At 39.6% G+C, this 27,683-nt stretch overlaps 1 protein-coding gene across 2 annotated transcripts in view; it reads right to left on the bottom strand.

Annotated features, from left to right (window-relative positions):
• Positions 1–27,683, bottom strand: part of MET (MET proto-oncogene, receptor tyrosine kinase) — a 150,942-nt gene that overhangs the window by 96,800 nt on the left and 26,459 nt on the right. For both annotated transcript variants that reach the window (XM_075857120.1, XM_075857122.1), the window contains exon 2: positions 15,674–16,879. In XM_075857120.1, the coding sequence (XP_075713235.1) occupies positions 15,674–16,864 (1,191 nt within the window). In that variant the 5' untranslated portion in view covers positions 16,865–16,879. The remainder of the gene's footprint in view (positions 1–15,673; positions 16,880–27,683) is intronic.

Raw genomic sequence — 27,683 nt, 5'->3', positions numbered from 1 at the left:
AGCACTCAAGTGCACAAGCACACCAGGCTGCTTGATGGTAATCGCTGTACATATAATTATAACATTACTATAATACAAGAAAGAGGTCACCGATGAGTTTATAGATAAGTGCACAGTGGCACAAAGTGAGAAAAGTGATGGGATAGTAACGAATGTGATTAGTAATAGTACCATTCTAGGTACAAACGCTGTGCCCTGATTAAAGACGATATTATAGTTGCTGTGAGCGGCACAACAATATTACTATGATCTAAAGAAGTTATTAGTGGGCTTATAGATCAATACGTTTATAGGGTAGAAAGACATAATAGGCAGAGTTATCATGGACACTGTAGATAAGTGTACGAGTCTACACACGGAGACAGACACACTGGTGTACTGGCATGACTGAATCAGAATGCCGTATATGCCGGACAGCAAGATAATCGCTATACACAGTATCGGGACACTGCTACTATGCAAAAAATAAATTAAAAAAAAATTAAAAAAAAAAAAAAAAAAAAAAAAAAAAAAAAGTTTACTAGAGAGTTTGTAAAACGGTGCAGAAACGCACAATGTGAACAGAGTGATACAATAATAATACAATTTTATTAAAAAAAAAAAAAAAAAAAAAAAAAAAAAGGTTTACTAGAGAGTTTGTAAAACGGTGCAAAAACGCACAATGTGAACAGAGTGATACAATAATAATACAATTTTATAAAAAATAAATAAAAGGTTTACTAGAGAGTTTGTAAAACGGTGCACAAACGCACAATGTGAACAGAGTGATACAATAATAATACAATTTAACACGCTGGCGCTGTGAGGTGATTAAAGGTGATGTTACAATTACTGTAAGCAGCACAAAAGATGTTACTGTGATCTGGGAAGGTTATCAGTGGACTAATAGATCAATGCGCTAATAAACTAGGGTAAATCAAAATGAGCAGATTCATGATAGGCATTGCAAATTAGTATACACACTGAAATACCAGAGATATACGCGCAAAGGTGTACCAGAACGGCATAGTAAGAATGCCATTTATGTCAGACAGCGATATAAGTAGTACACAGAATAATACAATAATATCTATGGATAGATAAAAGGTATGAGATATTACACTCATCGGGCTTAGTAGAGACCAAGCATTCAGAGTCAGTTGCTATCAAAGTGACTCATAAAGAAACGCAGTGAGTTATAATTGATCAAAATATTCAAACCGCCGCTATGTCGCTTACCAAGCTGTAGCCTGGGGGGTACCTGAAGCAAATACTAAGTATGATTGATAGTAGTATATTCATATAAGAAATGTGGATAGTAAGGCAGATTATAAAGAGTTTAATGACTACATTGTCAGTACAGTACCAGAATAATCACACAAACTGAAGTATAGTTCCAGTGTTTGGGTAACGTGTAGGATTCACAGAAAAGCAGCAAACGTAAATCCCTCATTGAGGCCTCCTGGGCTGAGAGATCCAAGGCGATGGATCCAACGTGCCTCCTCCTGTAACAACTTGCGGTCAAGGTTACCTGCTCTAGGGCCAAGTTTGACTTGCGTAATGCCCCAGAATTTCAAGGAGCGAATGTCCCCATCATGTACAAGACGGATGTGCCTAGACAGTGGTGTATCCTCTTTTTGGTTTATAGTGCTTAGATGTTTAGAAATTCTCCTCCGTAATTCTTGTATTGTCTTCCCTACATATAACTTAGGACAAGAGCAGCTGGCTATGTAAATAACTCCCTTGCTACGGCAATTAATAAATTGTTTAATCCGATAGGATCTGTTATCAAGTGGATTGGTAAATTCTTTTGTAGTAGCCATTAAGTGGCAAAAAGAACATCGGCCACATGGATGAGAACCAGTGACCGATGTCTTCAGCCAATTTTTTGACACAGAAATCACTCCAGGACACGAAGGATACCATCAACAGGATCCAGGAGATTCATGTGACCTCTTCTACATTTATTGCCAGTATAGATGTAGAATCACTTTATACTAATATCCAACACCAATTTGGCCTCACAGCAGTTGCACATTTCTTGGGTACCAAGGGAGTTCAATTTCATGCTCATAACAAATTCCTACTATCACTACTCCGGTTTCTTCTCACTCACAATTATTTTTTATTTGATCACAAATTTTATTTGCAGACCAAAGGAACAGCTATGGGCACTGTTTGTGCACCTACCTATGCAAACCTATTTTTGGGGTGGTGGGAGGATACCTTGGTCTTCACTGACACTTTAGCTTCATACACTTGTCACATCCTGTTCTGGGGGAGATATATTGATGATATTCTCCTCCTTTGGGATGGGGACCTAAACACATTTCACGACTTCATGCACACACTCAATTCTAATCATATAGGCATGAAATTTACCCACGTCATTCATAAAAAGGAGATCATCTTTTTGGACCTAAAAATCTCTCTGGATCCTGCTGGTGGTATCCACACGGATATCTCACGTAAACCAACGTCCACTAATAGCCTGCTGCACTGGGACAGTTATCACCCCCCTGCCTTAAAGAAGGGAATCCCAATAGGGCAATATCTCCGTGCCAAACGTAACTGCTCGGACGAGCAGTCTTTTGAATTGGAGTGTAATGGGCTTTTCACTAAGTTTTTGGCACGTGGATATCCCAAAAAATGGCTACACAAAGCGTATGCCAGAGCGAGAGCCACTGATAGAAGAGATCTATTATGTGAACGTAAATCCGTTACTGATCAACAATTAACAGTCACTGGCAAATCTGCTGTAATGACCAGTGTAAGATGCATTGGGACCTTTGATACTGGCTCCAAACAGGTTCGTGATATTCTTGAACGTCACTGGCCGGTTCTCCTGGCAGACCCTGACTTACAGGGTGTTGTTCCTTCCACACCAAACATCACATATCGAAGAGGTAGAAATCTACGTGACTATCTGGTGCATAGTCATCATTCTGGAGTGATTTCTGTGTCAAAAAATTGGCTGAAGACATCGGTCACTGGTTCTCATCCATGTGGCCGATGTTCTTTTTGCCACTTAATGGCTACTACAAAAGAATTTACCAATCCACTTGATAACAGATCCTATCGGATTAAACAATTTATTAATTGCCGTAGCAAGGGAGTTATTTACATAGCCAGCTGCTCTTGTCCTAAGTTATATGTAGGGAAGACAATACAAGAATTACGGAGGAGAATTTCTAAACATCTAAGCACTATAAACCAAAAAGAGGATACACCACTGTCTAGGCACATCCGTCTTGTACATGATGGGGACATTCGCTCCTTGAAATTCTGGGGCATTACGCAAGTCAAACTTGGCCCTAGAGCAGGTAACCTTGACCGCAAGTTGTTACAGGAGGAGGCACGTTGGATCCATCGCCTTGGATCTCTCAGCCCAGGAGGCCTCAATGAGGGATTTACGTTTGCTGCTTTTCTGTGAATCCTACACGTTACCCAAACACTGGAACTATACTTCAGTTTGTGTGATTATTCTGGTACTGTACTGACAATGTAGTCATTAAACTCTTTATAATCTGCCTTACTATCCACATTTCTTATATGAATATACTACTATCAATCATACTTAGTATTTGCTTCAGGTACCCCCCAGGCTACAGCTTGGTAAGCGACATAGCGGCGGTTTGAATATTTTGATCAATTATAACTCACTGCGTTTCTTTATGAGTCACTTTGATAGCAACTGACTCTGAATGCTTGGTCTCTACTAAGCCCGATGAGTGTAATATCTCATACCTTTTATCTATCCATAGATATTATTGTATTATTCTGTGTACTACTTATATCGCTGTCTGACATAAATGGCATTCTTACTATGCCGTTCTGGTACACCTTTGCGCGTATATCTCTGGTATTTCAGCGTGTATACTAATTTGCAATGCCTATCATGAATCTGCTCATTTTGATTTACCCTAGTTTATTAGCGCATTGATCTATTAGTCCACTGATAACCTTCCCAGATCACAGTAACATCTTTTGTGCTGCTTACAGTAATTGTAACATCACCTTTAATCACCTCACAGCGCCAGCGTGTTAAATTGTATTATTATTGTATCACTCTGTTCACATTGTGCGTTTGTGCACCGTTTTACAAACTCTCTAGTAAACCTTTTATTTATTTTTTATAAAATTGTATTATTATTGTATCACTCTGTTCACATTGTGCGTTTTTGCACCGTTTTACAAACTCTCTAGTAAACCTTTTTTTTTTTTTTTTTTTTTTTTTTTTTTTTTTTTTATAAAATTGTATTATTATTGTATCACTCTGTTCACATTGTGCGTTTCTGCACCGTTTTACAAACTCTCTAGTAAACTTTTTTTTTTTTTTTTTTTTTTTTTTTTTTTAATTTTTTTTTAATTTATTTTTTGCATAGTAGCAGTGTCCCGATACTGTGTATAGCGATTATCTTGCTGTCCGGCATATACGGCATTCTGATTCAGTCATGCCAGTACACCAGTGTGTCTGTCTCCGTGTGTAGACTCGTACACTTATCTACAGTGTCCATGATAACTCTGCCTATTATGTCTTTCTACCCTATAAACGTATTGATCTATAAGCCCACTAATAACTTCTTTAGATCATAGTAATATTGTTGTGCCGCTCACAGCAACTATAATATCGTCTTTAATCAGGGCACAGCGTTTGTACCTAGAATGGTACTATTACTAATCACATTCGTTACTATCCCATCACTTTTCTCACTTTGTGCCTCTGTGCACTTATCTATAAACTCATCGGTGACCTCTTTCTTGTATTATAGTAATGTTATAATTATATGTACAGCGATTACCATCAAGCAGCCTGGTGTGCTTGTGCACTTGAGTGCTGTTCATTGGTGGCATCTAACTAGTAAGTGATTGGTGGCAGAATCTGTCAATCAACGGAGGAGGAGGCTCGGTCCTCTATTCCTCCTTGGATAGGCTATCGACTGATTGTGGACACATGTTCAGCTAGTTGCAGTGAATACTTAATGAGACTGACACCGCCGCTCGCTGTCATTGGCCCCGATACCCCTGAGGACGCTACATCGTAGCGAAACATGTCGGGGGGGCTTCTACCTTTATTTTAATAATTGTCCTATTGACACCTTGGAATCTAACTAATAACTAGTTCTCTGTGGTTGTGGTACTTAACCCTTTCTAGACAGAGCTCTTACGTCTGGCACTGTGCTAATTGCTGTCAGAAATGGACATTAACTTTTAAATTTCATGTAGTCTGTCCTTGTTGCAAATTGAATAAAGACTTTTTTATTTTATTTTTACTCTTTAATAATGGTTGGAAAACAGGGCTTATTTCTGCCGGCAGGCAGCCTTTTTTGAATTTAACTGTTGCACGCCCACCAACTATTGAGGTCCGCTCCATTGTATTTTTTAACATATTACGCAGCACTTTACATTTTAGAGGGAACATGAAACAAACAATATCAGACATTACATAGTGACAAAGTTAATTTACAATTCAAACCAGAGGAGTGAGGACCCTGCTCGCAAGAGTTTACAATCTATGAGGAAGTAAAGGAGACACAAAGTGTAACAGTGTTTGTTCTGTTCAATGGTCCAGCCATTTTTATACACATGGGGTGGTAACATAAAGCTGCATGAGCCGGTCACCAGCCAGTATCCGTGTATGACGGACATGAAGAGAAGGAGTGTGAGGGAATCTTATTCTGATGACTAATCTATAAGGGGGCCGAGGAAAGGAGTCAGATTAGAGAATGTTATAGGCCTGTCTAAATAGATGTGTTTTCAGGGCACGTTTAAAACTGTGGATATTGGGAATTAATCGGATTGTGTGGGGTAGCACATTCCAGAGTACGGGTGCAGCACGAGAAAAATCTTGGATACGGGATTGGGAGGTTCGGTTTATGGAGGATTTTAATCTATGGTCGTTGGCAGAACGTAGAGCCCGAGTAGCGTGGTAGACAGAGATGAGGGAGGAGATGTAAGGAGGTGCAGCACTGTGGAGAGCTTTGTGGGTGAGAGTAATAAGTTTGAATTTTATTCTGAAGGGGATGGGCAGCCAGTGCAGTGACTGGCACAGAGTAGAGGCGTTGATGCATAAAAAGGTTTTTCTATACGATTTCTGCAGAATTGTAATTGTGGATCACTTAGTTTATGACATTTTCACTACATAGTAAAACTTTCTAAATGGCACTTAAACGTTTAGTAGTATCATAGATGAACTGATCCCTAAAAATCCATAAACACTGTAAAGTCATGCTTGAGAAAGGTCCTGCTGGACTGAAACGTCGCACGGTGATTGAAAAGCTGACATATGTTGGAAGTGCTGTCTCCTCATCTGTTTTTGTCTACCCCTAGAAGTCAACATCTTTGAAAATTAATTATGTACCCTACTAAAAATCAATAAAAAACGCGATCTACAGAGAAGCTGCACTCCTGACATACACCGTTCCACAATAACATTAAAAACACCTACCTAATATTGTGTAGGTCCCCGTTGTGCTGCCAAAACAGCTCTGAACTGTCGAGGCATGGACTCCACAAGACCTTTGAAGGTGTTCTGTGGTATTTGGCACCACAACATTAGCATCAGACCCTTTAAGTTCTGTAGGTCGGGGGATGGGGCCTCCATGAATCGGATTTGTTTTTAAAGGAAATCCCACAGATGTTCGATCAGATTTAAATCTGAGGAATTTGGAGCCCAAGTTAACACATTGAGCTCTTTGTCATGTTCCTCAAACCATTCCTGAACAATTTTTGCAGCATGTCATGGCGAATTATCCTGGTGTAAGAGGCCACTGCCGTTGGGAATACTATTGCCATGAATGTTGGTCTGCAACATGATTGCCTTGATCTGCAACAATGTTTAGGTAGGTGGTTTGTGTTAAGCAACATCCACATGAATGCCAGGACCCAAGGTTTCCCAGCAGATCATTTCCCAGAGCATCAAACTGCCTCTGCCCGCTTTCCTTTCTCCTATAATGTATCCTAGTACCACCTCCTCCCTAGGTAAGCCAAGCTGCCCACATAATGTAAAAGAAAATGTTATTCATCATACAAACCATCTTTTATTTCATTGCTCCATGTTCCAGTTCTGGGGCTCACGTGCGTATTGTAGGCGCTTTCGGAATGGACAGGGGTGAACATGGCCACTCTGACCGATCCGCGGTGACGCAGCCCTAAACGCTGCAAGCTGAGATGCACTGTGTGTTCTGATACCTTTTTATCAAATCCAGCATTAAAGAAGCTCTTTCTTTATTTGTTATGTACATGAAGTAAATAGTAGTTGTGTAATTTTTCTTACTGAGCGCTGTATTCGTTAAGTGTCAGCTTCTTTCCAGCCCTCCATTATACAATGAGACTTTGATTCTCAGTATTATAAAGGCTCTTATGTTTCGACCCGAAGTCAGTCTCTCTATGTCTTCCTATAAGACTCACATTGAGCGTCTCATAGGATGCCGTAAAGAGACTGACTTACAGTACACACATAAGAGCCTATATGATTTGGAGAGTCAGAGGCACAACGGAGAAATGGAACGGAGCGGATTATTCATGAATACCGTTTTTTTGGAAGTGCTTTAAATTTTCGGCAATTTATGCTACAATAGCTCTTCTGTGAGAATGGACCAGACAGGCTAGCCTTCACGCCCCATGCTCATCAATGAGCCTTGGGTGCCCATGACTCATCTGTTCACCTGTTGTTCTTATTTGGACCGCTTTTGGTAGGTACTAACCACTGCATACTAGAAACACCCCACAAGACCTGACATTTTTGTGATGCTCTGACCCAGTCATTTAGACATCATAATTTGACTCTTATCAAAGTCTCTCAGATTCTTACGCTTACCAAGTCTATCTCCTAAAAGACTTCTGTGAGGTTTTTATGAATGCACATGGACTTAGTTCATCCATTCACACTAACATTTTGACAGAATGTTTTTCCCGCATGGAAACTTAGTTCTAGGATAATATATACTGGAACTTCTGCGCATGAGCATGGACTTAGTTAATGAATGAAATAATGAGTACCGTTCTATATGATAAGTGCATGTTCACATTCATTGAGGTGATTCGTTCTCTGGTTGCTGACACAAGGTGACGAGCAATGGGAGGATAGGTAAGGATCTTTATTGGTGGATTTATAGGCTAACAAATGTCTATCATAATCAAAAGGCTGCTTTAACAATTACCTCATAAATAAAGCTCTTATGGGTGGTAGATCTAGCCAAACGCTGCATTGAGCCTGAAGACCCCTATTGTGTAAATGTACGGTAACTACCATAGCTAGTTTATATAATTTAGCAAACCTAACTAGTTTTAAATATTGTCTTTAGGAAAGAATTCTCAATGCTGAAATGAGAAAACTGAATCATATACAATACCAAATGTGAGGGAGTGTTTTAGGGACACTTTTTCAGGATATTGATATGCACAGTGGGAATCCATCCTTGAGTTTAGCAGCAATTGAGGCAGACTGGTAAAAATAAGGAATATACAGCTAAGAACTTTGGCTTTGGTTTTATATGGGATTGTCAGACAGCGTGTCCTTATAAACCAACCTGCTCATGGCTCATGGCTTGATTGGCAAAGTAAGAGAGGGGGCTAGAGACTTGGCAGTACTGAAACCAAGCTTTTCTCTTTCTCTGAGGGTACATTCATACGGTGTGGTCAAGTCACGGTCCTTTACCGCGAGTGCAAGGATATGCTGATTTCACCATAATCGCAGCAATAGATTTAAATTTCACCGCTCCATGTGATCTGTACTGCCTTATTCTTGTGATTTTTAAAAAAAATAAAAAATAAATTCAGGTGGAGAGCCTTTATACAAACACATTTCGTTATTCGGTGAAAGTAATGTAGTAATGAGCAGGAAGTTTTAGATAAATTTAAGATATTTTTGTCAGTTTTAATCCGCTATAATCCCATAATGTTTGTAAGTGTTAGTATATAGATCTTCTTACAGTTCTATATGAGGCATAAACAGCAGCTTGACAACAAACTAGAATTTGGTTAAAGCACAAGCTAAAGTACATTTGAAAAGTACATTATAACTCTATAAATAACAATTTCCTAATGTCATTATACTATTGGAAATGCTCTGGCTGCAGAGGCAAGAGGTATATTTTGGTGGAAACTCTGATCATGGCAGATCCTATTGTGAGCAATCTTTAAAAGAAATACTGCAAAACAATTCTAGTGTGAAGTTCTCTTTAATGGGTTGTCCCAGAATGAACAATTATTACCTATCCACAGGACTTGGCTTTTTCCATTATTCCCATAGACCTTGAATGTAACAAAAGCATGCATGCTCGACCATCGCTCCATTCAATATCCTCCTCACTGCGGGATAGCAGTGAGCAGGAACAGGGGGTTTCAGAACCCCATTTCCGTGATCAGTAGGGGTCCCAGTGGGACCCCTACTGATCCTGTTGATTCTGGGAATACCCCTGCATTATGTCCACTTTTACAACCAAGTATTTTATTGCTACAATGCATTTAAAATGAAAAATAAAGCAACTTTATTCTAAATTAAAAAATCTCTGATTGTTTAGTGTCTGCAGCTCCTAAGCAGACCTATCTGTCTCCATGGTAACAGACTACAAAGAAACCCCATGTAGTCTGATTTTGCAATCATAATCCAATGGTAGGATCAGATTACACAGGGTTTCTTTTTTTATCTGTTACCATGGAGACAAATAGGTCTTCATAGAAACTGTAGACACAAAATAAAAATAGATTTTTTTAATTAAGACTATTTGCAAGGCTGCTTCATTTTTAATTCTAGATGCATTGCAGCAATAATAAAAAAAAAATGGTTGTGAAATTGAGCCTTCCATTTAAAGGTGACAATTCTAAAAATAATATTGTTGTTAATGCATCTGACATATTCTTGAGAGAAGTTCAAGGTTGAACTCTATATATGGTTTAAATAAATTTATGAGGAAAAAAAGGGGGAATACCGAATAGAATGTCAAAACAATATAATTTTGGTTTAGTGTATATCAAATAGTTTGTGAAAGTGCACACATTTGTGCTAGCTCTGCCAATTAATGGAAGTAAGCAGTGTGCCCTTGGTAGGTAAATGTTTATAACTGGATATAATAGTTATTCCACGCAACAGAACATTTTGTTTTAGGAGGTATTATTTTTAAGCCTTCAAAGAGTTTTAATCATCAAGTTAGTAATTATGTTGTGTTATTTACCCATTGGACTGTTGTCATAGAGGGAAATGAAACATTGTTATTAGATGTGTTACTGATGAGGGAGACACTAAATTGGTTCGATGATCACGTCGTATACCTTTAATAAAATAATCTGTCACTTCTCACATACAACTTCAAAACTACAAAGAGACTGGATTGATGTGACATCTGCCAAGAAGAAAAGCAAATTAAAAGGGTTAATCTGAGTTGTACTCTAGTGTCATTATGCTCCCCCGAGACATGTTCTATCAACATGTAAAAGATTCTCCAAGGGGCAGCAGCTGCTGACCAGGCACAGTGTGATACAAGGGTATTATTTGATTTTGTTGAAATTCAGTTTTACTCTGCAAATGCTTTTTATCTGCTAGAAATAATCATATTCCACAGTTGGGTGGATTCGTTTGTGTGAATTATAATGACAGTATTGGTGTGGATGCTGACCCCAGGATCTGAATGATGTCATAAGTACTTATATCAAAGCACAGGATGCCCTTTGTGGTGACCCCAGTATTAGTCCTTATCAGAGATCTAGGACAGTTCTATTTTAAATAGGTATTTTTCTTCAACTTTCTATTGTTTGAATATTTTACAGCAGTAGAAACAGCGGATAATGCAAACTGCCTTATAACACAAAGACTGGGACACACTACATCAAAGTCCAATGATGATCTAATGTGTATGGGGGTAGCCCATCAGTTTCCCCACTGCTGAGAAGTAGCCCAACTGTGCCCAACAGTTCTGATATGGCAGGGGGTTGAGGCCTTTTTACACGGGCCAATGATCGGGCAAACGAGTGTTCATGTGACCGCTTCTTCCCGATCATTGCCCTGTGTAAACAAGTCAACGATCAGCAGATGAATGTGCAAATGCTCATTCATCGGCTGATCGTATAGTTTATGCAGCGATAAATATTATCGTTTTTGGAAGCACATCTCTCTGTGTAAACAGAAAATGTGCTGCTGACATGATGGAAATGCATGAGGACAAGAGATCGCTTGTCTCCATACATTAATGAACATAGCTTCTTGTGAAAGAAGAAAGCGAGCGTCGATCAATGAGCTATCTCGTTGATCTGCGCTTGTTTTTACAGCCAAAATTAGCCAATGTAAAAGGACCTTTAGAGGAATAGGCATGTTGGATTTCACCATGCTCGATTCCTGCTGGAGATAAGACATCTCTTAGTCTCCTCTCCCTATTGAAATAAACATGCATAGCCATTTGGAGTAAAAATAACTAGTTAATGTGTTAATAATATTGACAAACAATTTGTCATCCCATATTTTTGATATTTGAGCCATGCTGCTATCATGACTAAAACTATTATATTCCAAATTTCAAGCCCTGTACTGGAACAGTTAACTACCCAACAAAAACTTTTCATGGTTCCTTCACAAGGACTACACTGATAACAGTCAGTAAAGTTGTCACTTTGAGCACTTCATGAACGTGGAAATCGGTCGTCTTTAGTTACATACATATATATTTTTTTCAGCTGTACTTTGCTAGGTGTTGAAATTTCCCTATAAGGGTATGTTCACACGTAGTCAACAAAAACGTCTGAAAATCCAGAGCTGTTTTCAAGGGAAAACAGACCCTGCTTTTCAGACGTTTTTTTACCAACTCGCATTTTTCGCTGCGTTTTTCGCGCCGTTTTCGTGGCGTTTTTTACGTCCGTTTTTGGAGCTGTTTTCATTGGAGTCTATGAGAAAACAGCTCCAAAAACGTCCAAAGAAGTGTCCTGCACTTCTTTTGACGAGGCTGTATTTTTACGCGTCGTCGTTTGACAGCTGTCAAACGACGACGCGTAAATAACAGGTCGTCTGCACAGTACGTCGGCAAACCCATTCAAATGAATGGGCAGATGTTTGCCGACGTATTGGAGCCCTATTTTCAGACGTAAAACGAGGCATAATACGCCTCGTATACGTCTGAAATTTGGCCGTGTGAACATACCCTTACCTTTTCCCAAGCCTTACATTGTTTGTATGTTGCAGGTGCATCGTCTTTTCACTATACTTCGAGCCGGGATTCACTTTATAATTTCATCACATAAACTTGATAGCTATTCCGTGACTCGTTCACTCTTTCAATAGATTTTTGCTACATACTGTTGTTCTATTATATAATAGCTCCTTATTCCAGTGTCATTGTGGTTCTTAACTATAATTCTGTATGTCTATCGGTTCCTTTTGGTGATCCATCACTTATTTTATCATGTGAAATATCTTTTCATGTATTTCAATAAAATTCTTATTTGTTATTGCCATAAATAGTTATGGTTGCCTGACTCTTTTTTTTCTATTTTGGTTGTATACTTTTTAAATAAATCCTGGAACCTAAAGGATCCTGCTCTTCATTGTATCCTCTCTTATTTTCGAGACAGTGGCATAGAGGATCAGCGCTATAATATTGAGAAGCAGATACTGCTGCCTGAGATATCCCAGGGTGGAGGCAAGCTCACTAGTAGTATATGTAGTCAGAGGTACACTACCGTTCAAAAGTTTAGGGTCACTTAGAAATTTCCTTATTTTTGAAAGAAAAGCACAGTTTTTTTCAATGAAGATAACATTAAATTAATCAGAAATACACTCTATACATTGTTAATGTGCTAAATGACTATTCTAGCTGCAAATGTCTGGTTTTTAATGCAATATCTACATAGGTGTATAGAGGCCCATTTCCAGCAACCATCACTCCAGTGTTCTAATGGTACATGTTGTTTGCTAACTGTGTTAGAAGGCTAATGGATGACTAGAAAACGCTTGAAAACCCTTGTGCAATTATGTTAGCACCGCTGTAAACAGTTTTGCTGTTTAGAGGAGCTATAAAACTGACCTTCCTTTGAGCTAGTTGAGAATCTGGAGCATTACATTTGTGGGTTCGATTAAACTCTCAAAATGGCTAGAAAAAGAGAGCTTTCATGTGAAACTCGACAGTCTATTCTTGTTCTTAGAAATGAAGACTATTCCATGCGAGAAATTGCCAAGAAACTGAAGATTTCCTACAACGATATGTACTACTCCCTTCAGAGGACAGAACACACAGGCTCTAACCAGAGTAGAAAGAGAAGTGGGAGGCCCCGCTGCACAACTGAGCAACAAGACAAGTACATTAGAGTCTCTAGTTTGAGAAATAGACGCCTCACAGGTCCTTAACTGGCAGCTTCATTAAATAGTACCCGCAAAACGCCAGTGTCAACGTCTACAGTGAAGAGGCGACTCCGGGATGCTGGCCTTCAGGGCAGAGTGGCAAAGAAAAAGCCATATCTGAGACTGGCTAATAAAAGGAAAAGATTAATATGGGCAAAAGCACACAGACATTGGACAGAGGAAGATTGGAAAAAAGTGTTATGGACAGACAAATCGAAGTTTGAGGTGTTTGGATCGCACAGAAGAACATTTGTGAGATGCAGAACAACTGAAAAGATGCTGGAAGAGTGCCTGACGCCATCTGTCAAGCATGGTGGAGGTAATGTGATGGTCTGGGGTTGCTTTGGTGCTGGTAAATTGGGAGATTTGTACAAGGTAAAAGGGATTTTGAATAAGGAAGGCTATCACTCCATTTTGCAACGCCATGCCATACCCTGTGGACAGCGCTTGATTGGAGCCAATTTCATCCTACAACAGGACAATGACCCAAAGCACACCTCCAAATTATGCAAGAACTATTTAGGGAAGAAGCAGGCAGCTGATATTCTATCTGTAATGGAGTGGCCAGCACAGTCACCAGATCTCAACCCCATAGAGCTGTTGTGGGAGCAGCTTGACCGTATGGTACGCAAGAAGTGCCCATCAAGCCAATCCAACTTGTGGGAGGGCCTTCTGGAAGCATGGGGTGAAATTTCTCCCGATTACCTCAGCAAATTAACAGCTAGAATGCCAGAGGTCTGCAATGCTGTAATTGCTGCAAATGGAGCATTCTTTGACGAAAGCAAAGTTTGAAGGAGAAAATTATTATTTCAAATAAAAATCATTATTTCTAACCTTGTCAATGTCTTGACTATATTTTCTAGTCATTTTGCAACTCATTTGATAAATATAAGTGTGAGTTTTCATGGAAAACACAAAATTGTCTGGGTGACCCCAAACTTTTGAACGGTAGTGTATATCTCAGCTGCTTCCTGTGCCGGGGAGCACAATAAATACCCTTATCATATACGGAGGAGTCTAATTTCTCAAACAAAATGTAAAGTTTAAAAGTTCAAGTTAAAGAAAAATAAACAGTAACCTCAGCCTCTTCTCAATGCTGCCCTACACAGAAGTAAATAAAAAGAGTAACATTTATTTTGTAATATGATTAATATGGATCATTTACATGTTATCAATATTTACCCTCAGACTCATTTAGTTCTTAAACTCAGAAAAGCTCTTGAACTTCCATACTGATCGCATAGAGCAGCATTTTTTTCAAACTACTTGAATGAAAAAATATATATGAGGTAGGTCAAGAAGGTGTTCTAGTCTCTTTTGAATTGCAAGTAACACAATGCTGGAGGGGGTGACATTTTTGACATAGATTAGATAGATAGATAGATAGATAGATAGATAGATAGATAGATAGATAGATAGTCCACCATCCAGCAGCACCAGTCAGGAATACAGGTGGGTGCACGTCCCAGGAGCCCGATCACTGCTCCCAAATCCTCAATATTCATCCAATAAGAGTCAGCACTCCAATCTCAAGCAAGGCTCCATGTAACGAGCCGAAACGTCGCACAGGGGCTAATAAAAAGCCGTTTTTTCTATCACAAATTGGAGTGCTGTCTCTTATTGGACGAATAGATAGATAGATAGATAGATAGATAGATAGATAGATAGATAGATAGATAGATAGATAGATAGATAGATAGATAGATAAGATAGATAGATAGATAGATAGATAGATAGATAGATATCAGATTTGGGAAATTATTGTTATATATAGTGGCCAAAGAATACCTAAGCAGACCTAACAAAGTAATGCAAAGTAAATGCAAGTTTCCCCTATAAATATTTTCAATATGGAAACTTAGAATATAAGGCAAAAATTACAAAGAATCAAATCACTGCCATAAAGGTTTTAGGCTGTTTTTAGGATAGTATTGACAGTATTGTCCACTGACTTTATTTACAGAAGAACCATAACTAGCACTAGATGAATAATAAAAATACACAGGCATTAAAACATGTATGAAATCTAGAACACATGAAAAGTGGCCGTATAGCTCAGAGCAGCCAATCATATTCTAGCTGTCATAGGTTTAGCTTTCACCTTTCAGTGGAGATTAGAAGATCAAAGCAATGACCCAATGGGTGACACATCCAATCTTATACTACACTGGTTTTAATCAATAAGCCCCATAATGTATTTTAGATGCCTTGCATGGTTTTATGTTACTTTTACTCCAACAGATAGGGAGTGAATATAAACATATGGTGTGTATATATACTGTAGTTGTATTATTTTCCTTTAGTGCAAGAACATGCCTTTGAATTACATTATAATACGGTACTGAGAATAAGGGAATATATGACACTTACTTTTTGGACGCATGCTTGGTAGTTGTCTCTGCCATAGAAATGCTCCAGACACTGACTGTTTTTTTCTGCGCTATTGTCAAAAAAGTCATTGATCATGTTTATAGACATAGCACACAGAGCAGATCTATTTGTGGCTTCAGCAGAGTCCGAATTACTCTGGGCAAACACAGCATACAGAATGTCTTCAGTTTCATTGAAGCCCAACTCTTTTGCCAAGGTCTTGCCCACCTTACTCACATATGCAGCTTGTAAAATATTGAAATATTCACGGTCAGCCAATCTCTTTCTGCGTTTTTCAGTATAAATGCAAACTATGGGCATCTCAATATAAGATCGCAGCTCTGGATCTGAAGAACAGAATCTAACAATTCTAGTGTGGTAGGCTGGAGAATTCAGGGATTCTCTTTGTACTGTTAAAAAGTATATGAAATGTCCACTTTCAAATGTATGAACATATCGGATAGGATATGAATCTCTGAACTGGGGGAGAACATCCAAATAGGAATGTTCCGTGAGGAACTCAAAGCCATCTTGTGTCTCCTTCTGCCTCCTGACTGACAAGGAATGAAGATGGGATTGTGACCTTGATAAAGTGTTACCTACATAAAATTTGACAAATCTGTCCTTTACTGTTACCAGGATTTTGCTTCCCAGCTCACTGACAACACAGTCTGGACAAGTGCCTGTGATATTTTTAACCGGAGTAGTATACAGGCAATGAACATCACTTGATATGTCCCAAGGTTTCTCAGGGTTGAGCATATGTCGTTGACATGTTCCTTGGTTTACACTTCCACAACTTATAAGTTGATCATCATAGAAGTCTTCGAAAATGAGTGCCACATTGACATTGTCTTTCCCGGTGCTGTTCGAGGAAGGTGCCTCATTCAGACATCCTTCACATGGTGACCCACAGTTTCCATGGTCTAGCACAGGTCCAGTTGTGTACTCAGATACCTTAGTCAGGTTTTCATTGAGAACATATATTTTATTTACTGCTCCCACATATACATAGCCTTTGTGCTGGAGGAAATTTTGTATTGGCGTATCAGTGGTAAAGGACTGAAAGTTGTATTTTAGATCCAGATTCATCTTTGACACCTGAGCTGCATCTTCGCATTGTTCCAGGCTATTTTGCACTAATCCAACGATGAATATTAGTACTAAGGTAGCAGGGACATTTCTTGGCATCTTGAAGCAAAGTACCTGCATGTAGAAGAGTGACAGTTAAAGAAGGGTGAACAGACAACAATAGACAACAAAAACCATGAGCAAATGTCTAGATGGCACAAAAAGGGCAAGCAATACAGTAACGCTACGAAAATAGGTATTCTTTACAGTACTATACTTGGCCTTAACTCAATCTTAAACAATAATGGTCTTTGTCTCATGTGGTTTCCCATCTAATTTTATCCCAACACTGATTAGGTTTACAGAGCTCACACTTTCCTTTTATCCTGAATTACAATGGTGTGGTTTGATGTGGCTCAGACTGATGACCAATGTGACATTTCATACTCTATGAGGAGTTGAGCTGTGGCTTCACGCAAGCGTGTGTGCCACAAACATAGTGTGAGTCATACATCATGTTGTTCTAGTGATTCTACATTACAGTTCTTGAGTAAAAATGAATCATACTATACAGTTAGATCAGATGGTTGCAAGTATAATGGTGAAGATAAACACATTCAACGCTCCATGATCCACCCTATAACCTTCCACTGAAAATAACATACACACAGTATATGAGTTAAGAGGAAATAGAAAGCTGAATACAGCAGGTCAGGTCTGGTCATGCAATAATCTTATGTCCTTTGGCAAAGCCTTACCTTTGCGGAACCGACACAGTTTATTGGGAATTGCTTGAATAGCATTGAACTAATTTAGTTTTATTGCTAGAATTTTTCTCAACTGGAAAAGTCCTTATGAAACAGCAGCATTTCCACTATGAATCCATCAGCAGTGTACAAGCTGTTTTATGACAGCCTGCTGCTTATTTGTGATTCACAGACTATAGGCTGCCACAGGCTGAGAAATGTAACACTCTCCATAGCCCAGCATCTTATTATCAGAATGCTCTCACTGCTAAAAGGAGTACTATTAATAACATCACTATATAATGTTATTTCTATTTAAACAATTCCCTAATATATTAGCTTAATGTCCCAGGATCAAACTCACAGTTTTGATGCCGTTTTTGGTGCAAGACTTATGCATATCCTTTCTTTTAAGTCCACTCCTGTGTTTGGCTAACAAAATCTGTGCCAAATACTGCACCAAAAACTGCATCAAAATTGTGTGTGTGTGTGTGACCTGGCCTTGGGATCTTATGCCTCGAAGATCCTATAATTTAGCAAGCACAATATTTATCAAAGTTAGACTAAAGGTCCTTTTACACTGGCCAATTGTCGGGATAATAAGCGTTCATAGAACGCTCGCTCCCGATCACTGCCGTCGTGTGTAAACAGGGCAGCAATCAGCCGAAGAGCGAGATCGGCTGATTGTATCGTTTCTGCAACAGAAAGTATTATCATTGTTGGCAGCACAACAGGGAGATGCGACGCCGACATGATAGAAATGTATGGGGACGAGTGATCGTAGTAACAAGCGCTCGTCCCCATACAATACTGATAATAGCTCCTTGTGAAAGGAACAAACAAGATCCAATAAATGAATCTCGATGATCGTCGCTCGTTAGGAATGAAACGGGCCAGTGTAAAAGGACCCTAACTGTATAATATAGGATATATAGGATAACACATATGAGCATTTTGTTAGCATTCAGACACAATGTGACACAAGTCATTTACTTCAGAGAAGTAGTAGTGGTGTCCTTCTTGTAACCTCATCAGCAATGTGACCATATCATAAAGCTAACAGTAGCGAGTTTTCTGCAAGTGATTAATGATATCCATGTTTACCACAAGTGACTAATGGCACAGGCTGGGTCGTATTAAAACTTGACAATAGTCTGTGAGTTCAGGTGTGAGTTGTATGCAGGCTCTCACCACAAATGAATTGCTCTAAACTATTGCTAGTAATTCTGGTAACATCGTCTGAAAACACTTCTAATAAAAAAGGAACATTTGTTGTTTTGCACTGACGTTATTTTCATGCTACTCTGATGTATTTACATTGAAAGGTAAGAAGTTATGTTTTCCGTCCCTTTGACAAACAGGTCCTGGGGCTACCAGGCCTGTGTTCTGATGTAGCGAAATACATTGTGTATAAGTGTCATTTTCCTCCCAGGGTCATACAGAATGCTGTGCAGAGAATTTAACAGAATATCGGTCTCTTTGATGATCTGCACAAATTTCTCATTATTTTGTCCGCCTCAACTTTCCCAGGACAAACTAGAAAATAGGATTCCTTGTGAAACTGATCTTTTCTGAACAGGTGTTTCATAGCCCCTGTAAATCAAGATATTTCCTCTCATTACCTTTCATGCCTGCTCATGGCTTATACGGAGGAGTAAGATGAAGAGCAATAAGGTTACAGGTCACAAATATATCAATGGAAGAGAATGGCTATGTCAACCAGGGCAGAAAAGAGAGCTGGTGCATCCCAACCTTTGTGTAGTGTCGTATAAAATGAGAAAACATTGTTTAGGGTACAAATGTTCTCAAGGAAAATATCTCCAGGAGACAATGCAAGGCTCTTGGCACTGGAATTCTTTGCACACGTACAATGAATTCATATTCTGCGGGAACAAAGGATGGGGCATGTTGAAATCCAACATACTCGATCCTTCTCTCCTCTTACATCTGCTGTCAGGTGAGATTTGGGAGATCCCCCCTACACATTAGATGGTTAGTTGATTTTGGCATGTTTGCTGACTTTTATCTGTGTATGGCCAGCTTTACACACATATGTGCAGAACAACTGTGTATAGTTTTCAGCTCTGGAGATTATCGAAGTATTTTAGAAAGGATTTTTTTTTAATTTTACCAATATTTTCGCCGCAAAAAAATGGATTATACGAGAGAATAAATTGTGGCATGCCACAATGCGTGCTGTATGATAGAGGTATTTTTCCCTAAAAGCATTGCTTCTAGTGATGAATACCGTGGCTCACAAAGTCTTTATACGGCAGCACGCATACATTATGGGTTGGTACAGTAGAATTCTCACTCTTGTACACCCCGTGCCTTGGAATATCTATATGCGCGAGGCCTAATAATCAATTTTTAGCTATTGAGCATTTAGAAAATTCAAGTGTATAGTTTGCATCTGGAGGCCACTGTGCCCTAAATCTGGAAATTTCTTGCAGGATTTATTTGAAAATTCAGAAATTATAACATACAAACATATTTGTTTAATACGCTGGCAAGGAGTATGTGTATTAAATTGCTTTCTCCCAACTTCAAAGCAGTTTTTTTTAACCAGTGCTATATGCCAAGCATTATGCTTTTATTGGTTTTAATGTCAGTTATGTTCCATATTTGCAATCCAAAGTTCCTGTAACTGGATGTCCTTGTTTACTTAGCAGACTACTGTTTAACTAGAAGTTACCTTGTGGGAATGTTAGAGATTAAAGGCAATTTGTCAACAAAGTTTTTTTTCTTTTAAATGCCTCTGTATTTCTTAGCACATGTTACAGGTCTTGTTGTATTTATTTTGGTTTATGGTATCAAGCACATTTATTTAAAGGGGCACTTCCAAAAACTCTCGTGACATTTCTTAAAAAAAAAAAAGTGGTTGGTTAGTTCTCAGGACATCATTTTTAAAATTTTTGCCATGTAACCTACTTCCTGTCCAGTGTCTTGAACTTCCTCTCTCTAGGCACTGTTAGCACAACAGAGAGGATTACTTAAAGAGGCTCTGTCACCAGATTATAAGTGCCCTATCTCCTATGTAATATGATCGGCGCCGTAATGTAAATAACAACAGTGGTTTTTATTTTGAAAAACGATCATTTTTAAGCAAGCTATGAGCAATTTTAGATTTATGCTAATTTGTTTCTTAATAGACAACTGGGCGTGTTTTTACTTTTTACCAACTGGGCGTTGTACAGAGAAGTGTATGACGCTGACCAATCAGTGTCCAATCAGCGTCATACACTTCTCATTGTTCCAGCCCATTGTTATAGTGTGATTGTGCAGTGAAAGAAGCTGGGCTGGAACAATGAGAACTGTATGACGCTGATTGGTCACTGATTGGTCAGCGTCATACACTTCTCTGTACAACGCCCAGTTGGTAAAAAGTAAAAACACGCCCAGTTGTCTATTAAGAAACTAATTAGCATAAATCTTAAATTGCTCATAGCTTGCTCAAAAATGAGTGTTTTTCAAAATAAAAACCACAGTTGTTATCTCTATTACAGCGCCGATAGGATCATGTAGGAGATAGGGCACTTATAATCTGGTGACAGAGCCTCTTTAACACTAGGCTTTTGACCAGCTGTTCGACCAGGGAGGAGTTAATGGTGGTGACTCGATTAGGGCACCAAACCTCCACTATTTATACTGCCCCTTATGCTCTCCCAGCAATGAGGCTTCTGGGGATTGGAGAATGTTATGGGGCTGGCCAGGAATAAGAAGCAGGTAGTGGCTGGATCATGCTGGTTAGTATTCTGATATACCTGTAGAAGGGGTTTTGTTACTTTTTATGATCCGATACACTACACATCGGTGAACTCTCATATACATAAGCCTCTGAGGTGCTGTGTAAGAAACAAAACCCCCTCTACATGTAGCCCAATATGAGCCCATAAAAGACCCCCTCCTTTTCTTCCTGTTATTCTTAACAAAATGTTCTCCTGTTGCCAATTTATTTAGTATAAAATTAATTTGTATAAAAGTGTACTCTGCAAAAATATGTCAGTTTGGATCAGTTCAGTCAGAATAAATTTTTACAAACACTAAAATACGCCTCTTGCTAAATAATTATAATAATATTTTTTTATACTGCACCAACATATTCCACAGCGGGGAAGCAACAAATAAGAGAGGTGACAATCGAAACAAATGAACACACAAAGAGACAAAATGAGGGAAGGGTCCTGAAAATGGAATCAGATCCAGCTGATTGAAGAACAAAAGCAAATTGTAGTTTAGATCAATTTGACAAAAATATAAAGGACAACATTATATCTAAAAATATAAACAGTAAAAACAAAAGTGAGTGCAACCTGACTATATTATTCTCTAGCATTTTATGCAGCCCTGAAACATCTTCAGATCACACCTGGAGCAAATGGGAGAAATACCAAGAATAACATGCGAAAGTAATATTACAGAAGTGAAGAAATTCCCTAATATATTCTAGAAAGTTGTTCCAAGAGTTTTTGTAAGAATTTGGTTACCTTCTGTACCTTCTTTCCTACAGAGCTTCGCCCCTCCTATGTAGGACCGGAGTTAGGGAGGGGGGCAAACTGGGCAATTGCCACGGGCCCCCATCCTCTTAGGGCTCCCTGCCCCCTATAGCAGCCATAGCGGCTGCTACGGAGCCACATTCACTTGTATCTGTATCCTCAAGACGCAGATACAATTGAACATTATAGGCTGCAGGCCACATTAGGCCTGAAGCCTATAAAGTGCTGGGAAGAATCCTTGCGCAGGGCGGTGTAATGACGTCACTGCATCAAGCTGGCCTACGCAAGGGTCCAACCCAGAGGCTGTGAAATGCTCCAACCGTCGCGGAAACAGGCTAGGTAAGTAAAAAAAAAAAAATTCGGGCTGTGTGCCACTATATACAAGGGGGGGGGAGCTGTGCGGCACTGTATACAAGGGGGGAACTGTATGGCACTGTATACAAGGGAAGGGGTGTGTGGCACTATATACAAGGGGGGCTGTGTGGCTCTATCTACCAGGGGAGGCTGTATGACACTATATACAAAGGGGAGGGCTGTGTGGCACTATCTACATGGGGGGCTGTGTGACACTATATAAAAGGGGAGCTGTGTGACACTATATATAACGGGGGCAGTGAGGCACTATATACAAGGGGAGGGCTGTGTGGCACTATATACAAGGGAGGGCTGTGTGGCACTATCTGCAAGGGGGCTGTGTGGTACTATCTATAAGGGGTGGCTGTGTGTGGCCCTATCTACAAGGGGGCTGTGTGTAGCACTATCTACAATGGGGGCTGTTTGTGGCCCTAACTACAGGGGGCTGCGTGCGTGGCGCTATGCACAGGAGACTGTGTGAGTGGTGCTATCTACAGAGAGCTGTGTGCGTGGTGCTATCTAAAGGGGGCTGTGTGTGTGGCGATATCTAAAGGTGGCTGTGTGTGGAGCTATCTACAGGGGGCTGTGTGTGGCGCTATCTACGGGGGGCTGTGTGGCGCTATCTACAGGGGGCTGTGTGTGGCGCTTTCTACCGGGGGCTGTGTGTGGCGCTATCTACAGGGGATGCAGTGGCACTATCTGCAGGGGGCTCAAAGGGGGCATTATTACTGTGGGGACTTGGTTACTGATGGGGCACTTTTATTCTGTTGAGCACTGAGGGATCATTATTACCATCTGGGGCACTGTGGATTTCGAGTTTGTTTAGGGAATGGGGTATAGGTGGGGAGGAAGCTAGAAAAGCGAGAAACCAACATGTTTGTGTGTCAAATTCTGCAGAGATGAGTCGTGGCTGGAATAAGATGTCACAGTGGTCTGATCCGTATGGAGAAAAAAAAGGGAAAGTGAACGAATAATCAGAGAAAACATCACCTGTGAGTCACTGGATATAAATGTATTGTAATCACTTATATGGTCTGCATATGGGTATAACTGCCATTTACCACTATATGATCACTATATGGTGGTAATATTGGTCTTTGAATAGTGATTTTTATTCAGTAACGGTATGAGGGTATTATTCAGTCACTATGTGGTTATGCTGTGGTGGTATTATTCAGTAACAGTATGGAGGTATTATTCAGTCACTATGTGGTTATGGCGTGGTGGTATTATTCTGTAACAGTATGTGGGTATTATTCAGTCACTATGTGGTTATGGAGTGGCGGTATTATTCAGTAACAGTATTGGACTATTATTCAGTCACTATGTGGTTATAGTGTGGCGGTATTATTCAGTAACAGTATGTGGGTATTATTCAGTCACTAGGTGGTTATGGTGTGGCGGTATTATTTGGACCTTATATTGTGTTATTATTGGTCTTATAATAGTGAGTCTTGTTCAGTAACATTATGCAGGTAATATTTAATCTTATATAATGATATGATTTAATAACTATATATGTATATAGATAATTTTTTTGTGTGAGAGGGGGAACATATGCTTTGGGGCTTGCAACACTCCTGGATGAGCTAGAGATCAGCGATGCATTTCTCTGCACATCGCCTTCTGAAGTGACTGCATTATTAATACAACAATTCAGCATTTGGGGCCCTGCTTTTAACTTTGCCCAGGGCCACACTTTGTCTAAAACCGACCCTGCTCCTATGCTTAAGTTGACTGGCATAGTACAGTGAAACATTGTAGAAGCTGAGCAGATTAAGCACAAAAAAACCTTCCAATAAAGCATATTTTCAGAGATTTGAATAAACACTGTTCAGGATATGTGTCTTGGGGTGTACAATAACACTGCTAATCTGTTGTTAAAAATCTTACCTCTTGCCTTTCTTTTCATGAAATTATGTGCCAGGCTGCAAGCTACATTGTTTTCCATTGAAACTCATCTACTTATACTTCTTTCTCCCTCAGTGATGTCACCATTTAAACACACTTCCCATAATTCCTTGTTTTTGTTCAAATTAATAAATAAGGAATAGTAAAAACAAAATTTGTAATTGTATAGACTGTAAACTAGGGTTTAAACTCAATTACATTTTATCAAGCTCTCTCTCTTTGAACCATAGGAGGGGTGGGGGACGTGGATTTCTAGCATTATGATTGATTGCCAAATAAACCTTAGGGCTCATGCACACAGCAATACTGCGTACAAGGACCTTGTGCTGCAACACATCGTCTCTATAGGTCTGCGTGCCGCTGTATATATTCTCAGTGAGACATCTCAATGTTTCTAGGGGATAATAGCTTTGTATTTTTTTCTTGGGGTATCCATGATCTTGTTGTACCTCCGTATAAAACCTGAGGCACATGGAGGTACAATATGAGTCCATACATCCATACCATATGAATCAATAACATTGCCATATATACTTGAAACCTAATAAAAGGAACAGAGAGGCAGCTATGGTTGAAAGATAAGAGACGATAAACAATATGGCTGACAATGGCTGTTGTGATATAGCTAAATCCTGTCCCAGAAACGAAATACAGGGAACTTTTCGAAGAGCAATGTGGACACTATAAACTTATGTATTACTGACCAACACATTGGTCTCATAACAGATACAGAAACACCTCATGTTCACCGTGTAAAATCATGACTCACGCAAATAAAAGTGAAGTGCAAAGATTATTTTTGCTTATATATTTTCAGCAACGCTATCCCAAAACCACCATGTCCTAGTGCTTTTGGCCTTGTTTGTGTGTTTGTTCTTCCCATTGCTTGATTATAGGAAAGGCTTTTGTCATCTTTGAATTTAGTTGGTGTGTTAAAAATTACAGCCTAAAGCTTTCTTTAGACGGGTATATTGCAGCTCTGTGTGAGAGGCATATATATTTAGTGCCAAAAATTGGATGCAACCTTGTTATGGGAATGCAAGAAAACTATTCCCAAACAAGCCTTTGGGTCTATGGGCACATACACCTGTCTTTTTACCATTCGTTTTTCTTTTTGTATTTTTGATTCAATTTATTGGTTCTAGTTCTATATATACAATATATGTCAAAAAGTGTAAACACAAACACTAGTGTGACGTGGGCCTCAATCTGGACATAGTTAAAAAAAAAAAAAGGAAAAAAAAAAAGATTTATGGATTTTATAGAATTATCGTGATCTAACATATCAATATCTTGGTCATGAATGGAATGATTGTTTCCCAATTCCTAGATTAATATAGAGGGATTTTCCTGCATAGGAAAACGTATAAATAATTGTGTACCCTTTGATTTTGTACTGATACCTCACACTAGGGCTGGGCGATTTTGCCAAAAAATAAAATCTAGATATTTCTTTAACACTTTGGGCGATTTTCGATTTGAATCTTGATTTTTCATATTTTTTTACTGTTTATTTGACATTAATACCAAGAGATAATGTAATACATTTTCTTTATATAAATAACTTTTTAACGTATATTGCTATAATTATCGTACGTAACTACACAACTTTTGACCTTTGCCAACACTTTATTTTATCATAAATATAATTGGAAAAATGTATAGCTAATTGATTATAACTTCTGTGTTGCCCGTCAGGGAGGATGTTAACAGAATCTATAATCAATGAGGCACTGCATGCACTAACATCCCTCTCTACCCGTCACCACCTCAGCTGGTCGCCAACATTGCCGGATTCACACGACCATGATTGGACCGTGAAAAATGGTTCGTGTGTCAGCCGGATTTCACAGCCCAATCGCGGTACATGTGAATGGGACTCCTGGCATCAGTCATGTAGCCTCCAGTCACACGACAGTGAAAAAAAAATGGCCATTAAAAACTGATCAATGGTCAGATTTTCATGTCCATTTTGCATCAGTGTCTCCAAATTCTCATCCATTTACAGTGCGTCTTTCATGGCTGTAAAAAAAGATGGATTTCATTTGTCAGTGCCCACATATAGTGACATAGTGCCACAGTGCCCACATATATTGCCACAGTGCCCACATATAGTGACACAGTGCCCACATATAGTGACACAGTGCCCACATATAGTGACACAGTGCCCGCATGTAGTGACATAGTGCCACAGTGCCCACATGTAGTGAAATAATGCCCACATGTAGTGATATAGTGCCCACATGTAGTGCCACAGTGCCCACATGTAGTGCCACAGTGCCCACATAGTGCCACCCCTGAAATATAGTGCCACAGTGCCCATGTAGACAGTGCCACACCCCCTTGCAGATAGCACCCTACCCCCTCCCTTGTAGATAGCACCCCCACATGTAGATCCCAGCACCCCCTCCCTTGTAGAGAGCACCCCCACCCCTTGTAAATCGCAGCACCACCCCCTCCCTTGTAGATCGCAACCCCCCTTCCTTGTAGATCGCGCCGCTGTAGCTGCCACTAGGAGCTGAATCCCCGGCCAGAGGTTGCCGACGCTTTGGACGGGGATTCAGCCCCTAGTGGAAGCTACAGCGGCGCGATCTATAAGGGGGGGTTGTGGTGCGATCTATAAGGTACAAGGGGAGGGTGCGATCTGCAAGGGGGAGCTATCTACAGCAGGGCGGTATCTACAGGGTGATGCGGCTATGTACTAGGAGTCTCTGCTTCCCCACGGAACTGTGGTTCCGCACTGTATAATTTTGTTCAGTACAGAGCAGCAGTTCCGTGGGGAAGCAGAGACAGAACGGGCGGACCAGGAAGTGACGACACGGTGGGGCAGAACATCCTCCTGCAGCTCGGCGCGACGGCGCAACTAAAGAATCGGTTCTACGATTCTGTAAAGAAACAGAACCGTGACAGTCCCTGAGCGAATTAATCAAATTAATTTGATTAATCGCCCAGCCCTACCTCACACTACAACCAGAATGCGCCTCAAATGACTTATCAAATTGGCAGATACATGTCCCAATCCAACCATTCCAACTAATGTTTAATCTTAATTCTAAAACATGTCCATTCCATTCTCCATCAGCTAAAGTTATTGCAATGAATTGTCTCAGTGGCCAGGAACCATGAATACTGTAGAATAGTTCACTGGTCATCTTGAAGGAAAAAAAATGTATGTGGTCATGTTAATATGTCAAATTTATACAAGTCAAGCTTGATTTATGAACTTTTTATTCTATAATAAAAGGTATACATATATATTGTTATTTTACAGTAAGCCGGTCAAACACATAAGGATGTCTCAGCAACACGAACATTAGTTAAATAGCGGACTAAACTCAAATCCTCCACTCTACTGGGGGTTAAGCCAATTCTGAGGAGATCAGATCTGTCCCTTTTCTATGAGAAAGAGAAAGTTACTTCCAAAGGCATTTA

This window comes from Rhinoderma darwinii, chromosome 3 (assembly GCF_050947455.1).
Source record: "Rhinoderma darwinii isolate aRhiDar2 chromosome 3, aRhiDar2.hap1, whole genome shotgun sequence".
Taxonomy (NCBI): Eukaryota; Metazoa; Chordata; class Amphibia; order Anura; family Rhinodermatidae; genus Rhinoderma; species Rhinoderma darwinii.
Note: the sequence above shows the minus strand (reverse complement) of the source record. Positions and strands in the feature narration are given on the sequence as shown.